The 14,108-nt window shown below is 40.5% G+C and overlaps 1 protein-coding gene across 1 annotated transcript in view; it reads left to right on the forward strand.

Annotated features, from left to right (window-relative positions):
• The window catches only part of CLCN1 (chloride voltage-gated channel 1), a 2,440,475-nt gene that overhangs the window by 2,208,192 nt on the left and 218,175 nt on the right, over positions 1–14,108 (forward strand). The window contains exon 20 of the mRNA XM_044079868.1: positions 6,547–6,585. Within this exon, the coding sequence (XP_043935803.1) occupies positions 6,547–6,585 (39 nt within the window). The remainder of the gene's footprint in view (positions 1–6,546; positions 6,586–14,108) is intronic.

The raw sequence follows: 14,108 nt of genomic DNA on the forward strand, positions 1-14,108 counted from the left end.
AAACTAAACAATAAACTAAGAGGACTAATTAAGTCCAACATGTATGATATCCAGATAGCTTCACAGGCTAAATACAACCACAAGATCATCTGAAGCTATGTCCATAACCTCAAAGTCAGGACACAGCAGTCAGAGGGATTGGGATTTCTTTAAGCGTAGCATGTCCAACAGCTCTGGGTCTGACATAGCTTTGTAGGTTAGGCAGAGGTCACCTATGAGTAGGCGATATGCAGCGGAGTAGAGCTGGAGTTTTTTTGAGATGTTCTGCATCTGTTTGAGGCCTGTAATCCTCTTTGCATGGCATTTCTGCGGCCTTTCCAGTTGCTATAAATGTCTTGAGCGGTACATACCAAATGGGGCATTGTACTCTATAATAGGTCTAATGAGGACCAAAACATTACCTTACTCAAAATGCCAGACTAGCCACAGCCAGATCCCACCTCCTATCTACTCTTCTCTACTGCTCTCAACTTTTCACTAACCTGCACAAGTCTGATTTACAGCTACTTGATTCCTGCTATAACTTTGTAACCTTGAGTATAAGTTTATCGGATGATCTAAGGGTCCTGGGGTTGGTATTTATTTGCACTAGGTTGGAGAGGGCAGGGAAGTTTTTAGGTTTGTGGATAATACAGTGAGCAGCGGTGAGCTGATTGAGCAATAACAGATTGGGAAATTCAAGCCAGTGTAATTTATGAGGAGCAAGGCAATGATGGGTCCTGTTGGGTATATTAGCAGCAAATTTTGCTATTTTGTTATAGTAGGAATCAAGCAGATGTAAATCAGGCTTGTGGAGGTTAGTGAAAAGTTGAGAACAGTAGATAGGAGGTGGGATCTGGCTGTGGCTAGTCTGGCATTTTGAGTAAGGTAAGGTTTGGCCCTATATAGAGCACCAAGTTTGATGTGAACTTTCTTTATTGTGAGTGATATGTGTTTATTGAATGTTAGGTTGCTGTCTATCGTGACACCAAGTAGTTTTGTTTGGTTACCTGGTTCTATTAAAGTGCCATTAGTGGAGTAGATGGAGAGAGGAGGTGGTTTTGCTTTGGAGTTGCTGTTAGTGAACATCATTATTTTTTTTTTTTGGGTTTAGGATGAGTTGAAGTTCATTTATGTAATTTTCAATATCTAGAAACAACTTTTGCAGTGTACCTTGGAGTTCTTGGGGTGTGGGAGCAAAGCAAATAAGATAAGTGTCATCAGTATATTGAATAATAGAAGCAGATTTAGTGGCAGTGTTTAGACTAGTTGTGAATATAATAAAATGGAGAGGGTCAAGGATGGAACCCTGAGGAACCCCAACAGAGACTGGCAGGAGTGTGGAGAGTTTATTTTCCCATTTAGTTGCCTGCTGTTGATTAGTATGGTAGCTAAATAACTAGTTAAGAGCTGTAGAGTTGAGGCTGAAGGAGGCTAGAGTGCTGAGTAGTAGTTGGTGGGATACTGTATCAAAAGCTTTGGAAATATCAAGGAATATGGTAGAGACTAGCTGTCCATTGTTTCTGAAGAGGTTGATGTAGTTAGTGAAACTTATGAGGGCTGTGGAGGTACTGTGTTTTGCTGTGAACTAGATAAGAGGTTATTTGTAGTGAGGTGGACTAGGAGCTGCTTATGGATACATTTCTCTAAGATTTTGGCTAGGAGTGAGAGAGTGTCAATGGTCTGATAATTAGAGAGATCTTTAGATGGGCCTTCCTTGTGGAGGGGGATGTTTTCCATAGTATGGGGACACATTGTTCTGTGATGGAACGATTGATTAGGATAGATACGGGACAGGTGATGGAGCTTGCAGCAGTTTTTAAGAAGTCATTAGGGAGTTGGTCAGCTGCTAGAGAGGTAGGTTTTAGTTTTGATAGGAGTTTTTTGATATAAGAGGTTTGTACGGGTTTAAAAGAGAAGTAGTTGGGTTTAGAGTTAGTAGAGATAGGCACTGTAAGGGGTTGGTCAGATTTGTTGTTGTTTGTTAAAAGTGAGGCGACAGTTATGATGAAACGAGAGTTAAATTGGGATGCTATATATTCAGTGCTATTTGTTGTAGATGGTGCAGGGGTAGAGGCTTTGCCAGGGTTGGGGAGTTGACAAACTAACTGAACTGGGCATAAATGCTTGCATAACTCACTGGATTGTCAGCTGGTATGCAGACAGGACCCAAGAAGTAAGGATTGGTGAGACTTCCTCCACTAAGACACTAATCACTAGTGGAGTACCTAAGGGTTCCATGCTGGAGCCACTCCTAGTTTTCATCTATTTCTTGGAGGTAAAGGCTAATGTCAAGGGTCTTTGGCTGACAAGGTTTGCAGATGACTGCAAATTTGGAACTGTCATAGATTTTGCCCATGACTCGGACATCTTACAAAACGGCCTAATCCAGACAAATGACTGGTGCAAAAGTCACAAATTAGAACTCAGTGCCAAGAAATGCATTACAGTGCCTTTTGGGAAACTGGACACCCAGGCTACTCCATTGATAAGACACCCCCAAGAGTTGACTTGATAATCAGGAATCTGGGAACATATGTAGATAATAATCTGGCCTTTGACCAACATGTGGCCAAGGGAGTAAGAAAATCATTCTATGTTACCCAATTTATAAGTAAGGGCATGGCATCCAGGTTCAAGGAAGTCATAGTGCCACTTTATTCAGCCATAGTCAGACTCATCATTAAGTATAATGCCCCTTCGACATGTACTTGACCAGACATATGCAACAATTGGAATGCTCACAAGGATTTCTTACCAGGAGATGTCAGGGTCTTAACACATTATAAACACATCATCCAATACAGATCACCTTAAAGCCCTGTCTCTATACTCAGTCTCCTTCAGGTTACTGAGAGGTGATCTATGCCTGACATACATGGTATGCTCAGATCCAGCTCTGATAGACCTTTCGCACATCCACAAAACAAACAGCGTCAGAACTACAAGATCCTGGGATTTAACTTTTGCTTGCAACATAACTAGGACTTGTTGGTGAGACAGATATGTGCGCTCAAGGGTCTCCATGTTCTGGAACAGGCTCTTCATCTCTGTGAAACACAGTCCATATCTTATCCTCTTTAAAAGTAACCTTGATGAATGGATCGGAAATTAGAACTTCACAGTGGGTCTAGCCCCTATATCTCTTATAGACGGTAACTAGGCCCAAACTAAGATACCTCCCTCCCACATTTAGTAACTTTCAAACTACCACACCCTCTTCTAATAAATGCCCATGATACATAGGGACACAATTGATTTGAGTTGCATGGATAGGCTTATAAAGGTCCTGGTGGTTGTTACCCTAGTGTTTGCCTATGAACCTATAAAAAAGCCACACGTTTTATAAGGAATGGGGAAAATGCCTCTCAACTTCTTTACTCAAGAATTGTTGACAAAGACAAAAATAATGAGGGGACAAAGACCCCCATTTTAAATACTATTTTCTTTTAAATATTTATTAACCAGGTAAACGCACTGGACAAAGGGTCCCTTTTCAGGAATGACTCAGGCGTACTGTCTGGGTGACTGGGTCAAAAACACACAATAGGCAAATAGAGGGGGAAAAATTCCAGCCATGTACATTTGATGACAAGAAGCAGTCTGTTAATAGCTCAGAACCTTAAGTGCCAAACAAATACAATGAAGCTGAAATGCATTTTCTGAAAAACAGCTATAAAACTCTAATGACTAGTATTAGGAACTGTCTGTTACACAAGGTGATTTAACAGAAGAAGAAGAAGTTAAGGAAAGTCCGGCAGTTAGTGCATTGGATTAATGCTCTAAGCTGTTAATGAGCTGCTTACTATAGTCAAGGGTGCAGGGTTTAACTCTTTTGAGCTGCATTTGCCTTGTGTGTAACTTTGAGTACGTCACTTAACCATAATATGCTCCTGGAATTTGAGGACTAAAATATGTATTTCTGATAATACTTTAATGCTTGATATTATGGACTAATTGTAATTCCCATTGATTTACCTTGCCTGATCTTTCTATTTTTCTTATATCATACTTGGACTGGAGGCAGAAGGACTTGAATTTGGTAACTAAAAATATGTATTTTCTGAGCAATAGCTATGAAACTTGAATAATTGTTATTATTGGCAAATTGTAATCCTTAGTGATTTACCTTACCTGACTTTTCCTGTTTTCTGTAATCCATATTTGGAGGCAGAAGGACTTGGAATAGAAGGGCACACACATGAACAGACAGGTGCACACAGACTCACACTCACACAGGCGCACAAAGACTCACACTGGCACAGGCACACACAGACTCCCACTGGCACACTGTCACACTCACACTGTCACGCTCACACTCACACTGTCACACTCACACTCACACATACAAATCCCCAGCAATCCAATCTCCTTAATGATTCAGCCTGCTTGCTCTAAAACAAATGTCCTGCTCAATTCAAGGATGCGTGCAAAGTTCTGAATTCTAATCTCATGTGTATGCTCAGTGCTCAAATCTAATCTCCCACGCTAGGCATGCTGATGCTTGAAAGTATGGGAAGAAACAACTAGTTTTATTCTTTGGAGTATTTTTCATTTTTATAGCTAGGTCAGACCACCTAGCTAGCACTGGACCCTAGGCAGCTGCCTAGGTCACCATGTGCTGGTTCCAGCCCTGAAACATCACAGACTAAGATATTTCATCCTACAACCAATAACTGTGTATATAGGTAAGACCAGCAAACTCCAGATAAGACTTTTAACCGCTCACACAAGATATGAGTCCTTCCTCAGCAGTCTACTAATATTGCAACCCCTAAAAGACATTTTTTTTATTTTCTATACTCTAGATTAACCTAAATTATATCACTGCTGCCAGCTGCTTAGTTGAAATTGCACCAGACCTTTGTCCTCCAATTTATGAGCGTTAGAGCCACATGGTGGCTCCATTCTTCTTTTATCAGACTGAGCCTAGCTGAGCCATTTGACTAGGCTTGCCACAAGGCATTCACTGTGAAGACCTTAGGCCTGACTACAGTAATAGGTCTCAGTATCCATATTCTATGTGAAGTTCTGCTATTGCTTTGACTAAACCATAATGGTGGTCAATTTCTTTGGATTATTTTTGTATTGTAAACGGTAATTCATTTAAATATTACATTCTGTGCTACGTATTCATGACGAAGTAGAATGTTGGCATTCTTTTTCTTCCGTATGAAGGAAGGCTCTCTGGCAAAGGTGTGCCTAATGGCTCTTGCTCCTTAATCAGATAAAACTCACTCTTGTCTTTTTTCTGTACTTCATACTTTATTCATATCCTTATGCTTTATTCCTTACTGCCTTAAACAAAGCTCTCTTGCTAATTTTCTTATTCTCAATCTTCTGGTGCCGGAAACAAAGTTTGCCTTTTTTGTCCACGCCCTTATTTCAAAGACTGAACTAATCATCAAAGTACAAGATTTGTGTATACATCTATGTTTCATTGATGAATGGTGTGACCATCAAATACCATTCCTCCTCTTCCGTAACCCACATTGAAAGCTAAACCTTTTCCTACAGAATCAGTTTACAGCTATATTATAGTTAATGATGACTATACAAAAAGAGTGCATACAGTTATTTCAGGTGGCTATTTCTTTATTTATCCTTTGTTGACTGGGTTAGTCCCATTAGGCTAGTAGCCTCATTTCAGGGGAGACCCAAGGTGGTATCTGTACTACTAGGGGAAATGTGGCCAGAGCAGTGGGGGACCTCTCCTACTTTTTAAGCTAGGTGTCATTGCATCTTTTAAATCCACCTGAGCTACCACCACTTAAAGCAGATGAGGCCTCAGTTTGACATCTCATCCCAAGGATGACTCACTCATGTGTGCAGCACACCCATTATGCTGCACTGCAGTGTCAGCGATGATTCTACCTGGTGTGGGAATAGAACCCACAGCCTTTTTTTACTCAAGTTGAGTGTTCTGCCTGTTGCACCACTAACACATGATGAATTATTCTTTAAGAAAAAAAAAGATATTGGAGTATAGAAAAGTAAATGTATCATTGTTTATAACTGTATCTATGCAGTAGTGCAAACCTACAACAAAGAAATACCAATGTGATTATTCAGAAGATTTATGAACGTCCTGAAATAATTTAATAGGAAAGGAAAGTATGTTCAATTCATTGGTAGTTTTATGTTTAATCATATTTAGATATGATTTGCTGATTATTTAATGCAATACACGTTCATAAATTCTTAATTGCTAATCTTCTCCATATATGCATTAGTAATAACTTTTTAGCAATTTAACACATTGTTCAGTTAATAAACGTTAACAAAAAAATCAGAAACCAGTAAAATTGTAAAATGTTATACATAGATTGCTATATAAGATACTATTAAACTAAAAAAACTATTTTTAGTAATGGTAGTTTAATTAGCAGTTCATTGCCACCTCATTGGCTACCATAGAAGTCTTAACTGGTAGCCTTTGTTATAATGAATTGGTGGTAAATGTTGTTGAGAATCTGTCTAAGAAAATATAGACCCAGTCTTGTCCAGCTAGCAAATATATGTGAAGCCAAAAGGCACCTATTTTCATTAGACCTTTGTGTTTTGCAGGAGGTCCCAGAGATGGTGGACAGCATGAACCCAGAAGAGGTAAGAGAACTAATGATACAATTACATTCTTAAGAGAAAATTTGTTGGGTATTCACCAGGGCAAAGGCCAGAAATTGCATAGCAGAAAAAACACACAAAAAACTACAAAATATATTGCATTTGGAATAAATTATACGTGGGACTGCCAGGCATATTCTGTATAAGCCACCTTGATTTAGATACTCATGCCTTCTCTCCATTTTAATGGAAATGAGGTCAATATGTGAAGAATACCAAATTTGAATTATGTTTCATAGTCAAATAAAATACATTTATAACGTTTTAATCAAACATTGTTTCTTAACATGTCCTTTTCTTTACTGAGTTTTTTATCACTGCACATGGCACTTTTTTCCATATTTGTATGTGCTGTGCAACCTAAGTATTATATCAGCATCATTAATTACCTGCCATGGTTATTTTTATGAATGAACAACTTAATAAAAATCCACATTACTAGCTTTATATTTACCTTCTTGATAAACACTTGTACATTATTCACCAAATCAGAACTTATGTAATAATTCACTGTCCTGTTGCTAAATGTCATGCTTTTTATTCAAAGATATGGTCATGCGGTCATGGAGAAATAATAACATTTAATATAGAAACATGCTGTCTGCATCTGAGTCTGTGTTCTATATTTGCTTGTTTCCTTCTATAACATGCCCTTCTCCCTCTGCTGCTTTCACAGTTGTATCTTATTACCCTCACCACCTACCCTTCTCGTATATCTTTCAAAAGAGTGCTTTCTTTGAAAAAATTATTCTTCCTCACTGCACCTTTCATACCTCTTAGCTGTGCATGTTCCTCTCTGCTTGCTGTTTGCACATTATTAGCTTCCTGTGTGTCTTATTTACTCTGCATTTATATGATGAACAGGGTTGTCACTTTCCTGTGCAGCCAGTAGTCAGTCTGGTGGCTGGTATGTTGCCCTTATTGCATTGGATGAGCATGTGGTGCAGTTATGCAGCTATCCATTGTGTGGGTAAGCAAGGAATGAGTCAACAATGCTAGCCTGCCTTCAGTTTTATGCCTACGACTTTGTCACATACCCTAATGTAGCACTGCTCCAGTCAAGAAGCAGTTTAGCACTGCCTATCTCTTTGCTGTTCTATGTTTGGGCTACCAGCACTGTTCATGTTTGATTAGCTATATGGATTGTTATGCAGCAACAGCCTCAAAAATTATCACTGTACAGTGTGTAAGAATATTGTCTATAATGTACATATTATTGAAAGTGGAAATACATAGTGGCTTGACTCATTAACACCTATGTGGTGTGGAATGTCACACCGCTAGCAGTCTGCACATATCCTTGCATTCCATGGCATTTTCTGAAAAATCATCTTAAAAGATAAGATAAACAAATGTAAATAGTTTGTGAGTAATAAATGCTATTAAAACTGTACGAATAGCAATGCTATCAACAATAAATATTTTTACAGTGATAATTGTCAATTCATCCATAGTCTTTCCATAAATACTGCAATATATTATAGTGCAACTAAATTGAGAATTATATTTTTTTGCTAAACTTTAATAAATTGTCATATATTGGAAACAGTACAGCCTAGACATGTATTATTAGAATACTTTTCTTAACCAGACATAAGCTTTTACGTGACAGTAATACATTCCTCAATGAGTGTGCCTTTATTGAAATACTTACAGAAATATGAAAACATATGTTTAATTGTGTAATTAGCAATATAAATAACTCTGAATATCTTTCAAGATGTACAACTTATAGTGCAAATATCAATGACAGTTTTCTTCAACATCTAAAACTTCACCTGGTACGATTCAGTAACTTGGAAGTCACTTGGGTTTTGAAGTATTAAGTATATATGGACATATTGATTATTCTCATAATTGTTAATAAATAACTAGCAGTATCTCTAGTACTATGTGATATGAATGGGCACTGACAATGAATTTTCCTGTCTGACATCATGGCATTTCACACCATGCCCCTTAATACCATGTAGGTCTCTCAGTTATGAGAATAAGAGCAGGAGTTGCACCACTGCAGGACATCGTAGATTAAGAGTGTTTGTCTCATTTTGATAATAATCCCTTGCCCTTTCTAACGCTGGATATTATTAGCTGGTAAGTTGCTTAGTTAAAGAAGCCAGACCTCCAAAAAAGGTCTGGATGCCCTAAGGAGCTATGGACATTATACTGGAAGTACACAAAAAAGGTGCTATAGGCCTGAATGATTAAGAAGGCAATTGAAACCGTGTGATAAAGGTTGGAAAAATTAAAACAGGATTCAGCTAATAAAAGTACAAGTCATCCAGTGCCATAAAGATAAAATTAACACTTGTATAAATACAAATGGAGCTAAGACCATTCATTTTTGAAGACTTCAAGGCATCCAACTAAAATAAGCAAATAGAGTTCACAATAATTCTCTACTAGTCTTCTAAGCATAGCAGGTGAAATGCATAATGCTATAAAAATCATGATCTTATATTCCATTGTCTTCTTTTAATACAATTTAGCCAGGAACACCAAGCACCCTACTACACAGACTATTACCCTGCCTACTTTGTTTTGTTTCAAATCAATAACTCATAAAATTGTCCAATCTTTTCTACTGAGATCAACTGTAGTTTGACCTCATGTCTGTATTCTGCACCCTAAATTCTTCCAAATTTGCATCTCATTAATACTTACATCACTATTCATGGAATTCAGAAACAATCCAAAAGCAAAAATAAACTGCTGCAGCCAAACAGGAAAGTTTGATTGCATAAAATGCAATTCAGAAACATGACTAACTAGAATGAGGAAGACCTACATTAACTATACACTACCTAACCCTCCAACCAGGCACACACGCAGACACACACACACACACACACACACACACACACACACACACACACACACACACACTGTAGACTTACATAGCCCCACAATTATTTTAAACAGCATCCCTCATTGACTGTAATGAAGAATACAGGATTTTGGCAGTGTTTCTGCTAATTTACCAAATTAGCTACTACACTAGAATGCCTCATTGGCACAATCACTGCAGACGGCCTGTCTCCAAATCAGAAAGAACAACTGCCAAAGGTTTTCTGCCCGTATCAGGCTTGTCACTGGCAGTAGCCCTTTCAGATATGTATATTTTTAATCTACCACTAACCACTGGTCTCATGCACAACAGCTATTAAACATCCTGTAAGTGCATTGTTATTAATTGTCCCTTCACCATCTTCTGCAAGTGATTGTCACCCTGTAGCAAGCATTTATCCTCTTGCTAAAATATTAGAACAAATCATATTCAAATTTAAGACTATGTACAGAAATATTATGTCCTCAGAAATAACATAACTAAAATCTAGTGATGTGAAGTTGTTCAATCTTGCCGTTCATTCTTTACTGATGGGTTCGGAGCCAATCCATCGGCTCCGATATGGCCGTTTGCAAAGCTCAAGGTTTAACAGTAGCTCGTGACCAAGCCTCTTATCCCATGATGCACTGCTGGAATTACCTAAGATTTAGTTTGCCGCGGCACGGATCTTAGAGGTTCCAGTTTTGCTCGAGGCAAAAATGCATTTTTTGCAAGTTATTTCTATGTATTTTGTTATATATTTTGATATTATTCCATAGCTTAGTCATAGAGTACTTTCTGTAGTTTCTTATAAGTTCCCTTTCCCTTCATGTGCTTGTTAAATACTTTAGCTTAGTTGTAGTGGCCTCATGTTTGGCCTGGTTGTTTTCTCTAATTTTATATATATATATATATATATATATATATATATATATATATATATATATATATATATATATTTAGCCAGTTTTGGTCCTTGGGCCATTGTTTAGAGTGTGTGTTTATCCTGGTTTAATTACCTGTTTTCTAGGCTTGTTAACTTTGAGCCTAGGCGTGGTTTTTGTAATATAACTGAGTGTTACTTATTTAGGCTTTATTTAGGCTTGTGTGGCTTTGTTTTTAGTGTTAAGCCTAAAGGGATTTTTATTTGGATATGTCTGAGGACAAAGACAAACACCCAAAGTCTGGATTCAAGAAATGTCCAGACTATGGGCAAAATACATCTGTGACAACTGTTCAGTGCATTTATTGCATTAGGTGCTGTACATTTGCAGGAGTTCTGCAGTATATACCACTCCTTTTCCACGAGGGTTTTATTGGAGAGGAAAAGGAAGCTTGTTGATAGAGGCTTTCTGAAGTATCCTTTTTCCAAAGCTTTGAGTGACCAGGATGGGGCCAGCAAGTCCTCCAAGTCTTTAAAATCTTCAGGAGACTCCAAGGCATCTAAGGAGTCAAAAAAGTCTAAAAAATTGGAGGATTCTGGGACATCGGCTCCACAGGTCTTGGAGCCAAGTGTCTTTTCGTTTCGGAGCCGGCCCATAGTTCTGGAGCTGGTATCCGAGAAACCTGCATCTCCACTCCTTCAGTCAGCACTGTCGGTACACTCCTCTAGGTCTTCTGTCAGCCTCTCAGATTTGGATATGGACTGATTGGTGCAGAAGTTCTTACAGGCACCAGGCCTTGCTAAATTGTTGTCAGCTCCAACCCTAGCATCGGAACCGAAGACCACCTCCCCGGATTTGACTGCTCCTCCTCCAAGCTGTACCAAAACTTTGGAGCTGGAGGGGGCCGACCTGCTGATCATGGAGCCTTTGGAGCCGAGACCTGCTCCGGTGTCCTCGGTTCCATCTACTCTGATGTCCTTGGCACCGACTGAGGACTCTAGGAGCTGACACTCTCCTGTTAGGTCCAGAGAGGATAGTCACACCGACTTGTCGTTGCCGAGTATTCCTCTCGGGGCCTCGGCTCGCATGAGCTCGGCTCCTACCTCTTGCTCAGAGCCCATGGCCTTGGTGCGGTAGGGGCTGGCAGTTCCTTCAGGTCCGTCGACTCCTTCTCATCGGAGCCGTGATGCCTTTGAAGCCATGAGGCGACCCTTGTCCCCAAAGACATCCTCCACACTAGGTCTGGCCTCTTCTTCCCCCAAATTACCTGTGTCCACTTCTGCCTCCAATGTCCAGGCTAAGCGTAGAGACCCTGAGCCACAGGTAGCCCCACAGGGCACCCCCTGCTCTCCCAAGATCTCCCCAGAGGCTCCCACTGAGGAGGTCCCCAGGAAGAGATTGTGCAATAGGAGACACTTGGACTTCCCACAGGAGTTTTTGACATCTGACACTAACTTGGATGAGTCAGAAGGGTCCCCACAATCCCCCTCTGAGGATATCTCCTTTGCAGAGATATTTGAGATCCTTAGGCAGAGGGGTGATTGGCAGTCCAAATGCCCTACTGAGGAAGAGTCAGTTCTCCTGAAGGTTTTTGGGTCTCAAACTTCCGCCTCTTGGGTGTCTCCGCCCTTCAATGAGCTCATGCAGCTGATCTCTCGGAGGGCGGGGGAGTCACCTGAGTCCATGGAACCTGTCCCTCGGAGGCCTAATAAGTTTATTTCTGCTACCATAGATAAATCCTTTTTGTCCAAAGGAGTCCCTGTTGATGCCATGGTGGTGGCGGGAGCCACCAAAAAGGAAATGTCTGAGACTTCCTCGTCTATCCATCCTCCTAACAGAGAGTCCAGGATCATGGATAGATACGGGAAACGCATGTTTAGTTCAGTGACTTTTACACTCCAGTCACTGAACTATTTGACCCATTTCACCAGATTGCAAAGAGATCTCCTTAAGGAGTTGGGAGATACTCTTCAGGGTACTGTAGTTGTAGGGGCTATCGACAAAGTTGCTGTCCAGCTTGCTACCCTAAATTCCATTGTGAACTCGTCCATGCATCTCATATCATATGCAGCTTATGGGACGAGTAGGGCCGCGGGTACAGGAATTGCTCTAAGAAGACATTCCTGGATGCGCTTGTGTTCCTTCGCAGAGCCCTTTAAGTCTTATAGGTTCATAGGTTCATAGGTTGATACTAGGCTATTGGCCCTAGGGCCTATACAAGCCTAGCCATAACAATTCCCTGGCTATTTCTTCCCACAATATTTACTTCCTGGACCCCTGTCTAGCATGGTGACTGATGTGATTCCCGGGGTGAATTTCCTTTCTCCCATTCAATCGTCAAGGTTCCTTTTGAAGAGTACCAAAGAGGTGCTCTGCTTGACATGTATGGGCAGTCTATTCCAGAGTCTGGGGAGTCTCTGGGTCAGAAACCTATCCCTTCAGCATGTTTTGTTTATTGTGATGACAAGGTTTAGATCCCTGGAGCATGTGGCTCTGAGGGATTGGGATTTCTTTAAGTGTAGCATGTCCAGCAGCTCTGGATTTGACATGGACTTGTATGTTAAACAGAGATCGCCTCTGAGTAGACGATATGTGACAGAGTATAACTGGAGTTTTTTAAGGTGGTCAGCATAGGGCATCTGCTTTAGGCCTGAGATTCTTTTAGTGAGTTATTTCTGCGACCTTTCCAGTTGTTGCAGGTGTCTTGAGAGGTACATACCAAATGAGGCATCGTATTCTATAATAGGTCTAATGAGGGATGAGTACAGTGGGACAATGACATCCTTTTTTCTGGATGAAAAGCTCTTAGTGATGAGGCGTGCACATAGAAGGATTTCCTGACTGTTGTGGTGATGTGGTTATTGAAGGTGAGACCACTGTCCACCTGTGTCTCTAAGTCTCTTATCGCACTTTCGGTGTTTGGTGTTCTGCCACCTATGTGGTAATTCATGGCTACATGTTTTTTTCCCAAAGGGGATAGCTATAAATTTCTTGGCATTGAGCTTGAGCCCATGGCACCAAGCATCTGTTTATGTAAAGCCCTTTTGTAGAGTATCCACATCATTTGGAGATTCAATAATGACTCCCAGTTTGCAGTCATCTGCAAACTTTGTTAGCCAAAGTCCCTTAGTATTGGCCTGTACTTCAGAGAAGTAGATGCCAAACAAGAGTGGTCCCAGGACTGAACCCTGAGGTGCTGCACTTGTCACTTGCCTGGAGCTAGATTTAGAGTCAGCTACTTTTACAGTGTGGGTTCTGTCAGTAAGCTAGTTGGCAACCCATCGAGTGATGTAGGGATTAATGCACAGCTTAGTAAGTTTATCTATGATTCCAGAGTGGGGGATGGTGTCAAAGGCCTTGACATGGTCCAGATAAGCTGTGTGGACCGCCTTACCCTCATCCACAGCTTTGGAGACTGAGTCGAAGAAGTCAATCAGGTTCAGGAGACAAGATCGGCCCTTTGCGAACCCAAACTGGGTGGGGTCCAGTGTTTGAAGATTGCCAATGTCTTTTTTTATAAGTTCCATGATAATACATTCCATGGTCTTGCAGATCAGGCTCGTCAGACTGATGGGGCAGTAGGTAGTTCCCGGGATCCAAGGTGGATCCCACCTTGTGGAGTGGGATAACTGTAGCTGTGCGCCACTCAGTGGGCATGAAGCCTGAGGTGAAGCTATGATTAAACATGACCCTTAGGTGAGGTGCCAGTTCATTTTGTAGCTCATGTAGTATACAGTCCGGGATGTCATCTGGTCCCATGGATGCTGTATTCTTAGCTTTGAAGAGTGCATTTT

This window comes from Protopterus annectens, chromosome 8.part0 (genome assembly GCF_019279795.1).
Source record: "Protopterus annectens isolate FY-2018-M chromosome 8.part0, PAN1.0, whole genome shotgun sequence".
NCBI classification, from domain to species: domain Eukaryota; kingdom Metazoa; phylum Chordata; order Ceratodontiformes; family Protopteridae; genus Protopterus; species Protopterus annectens.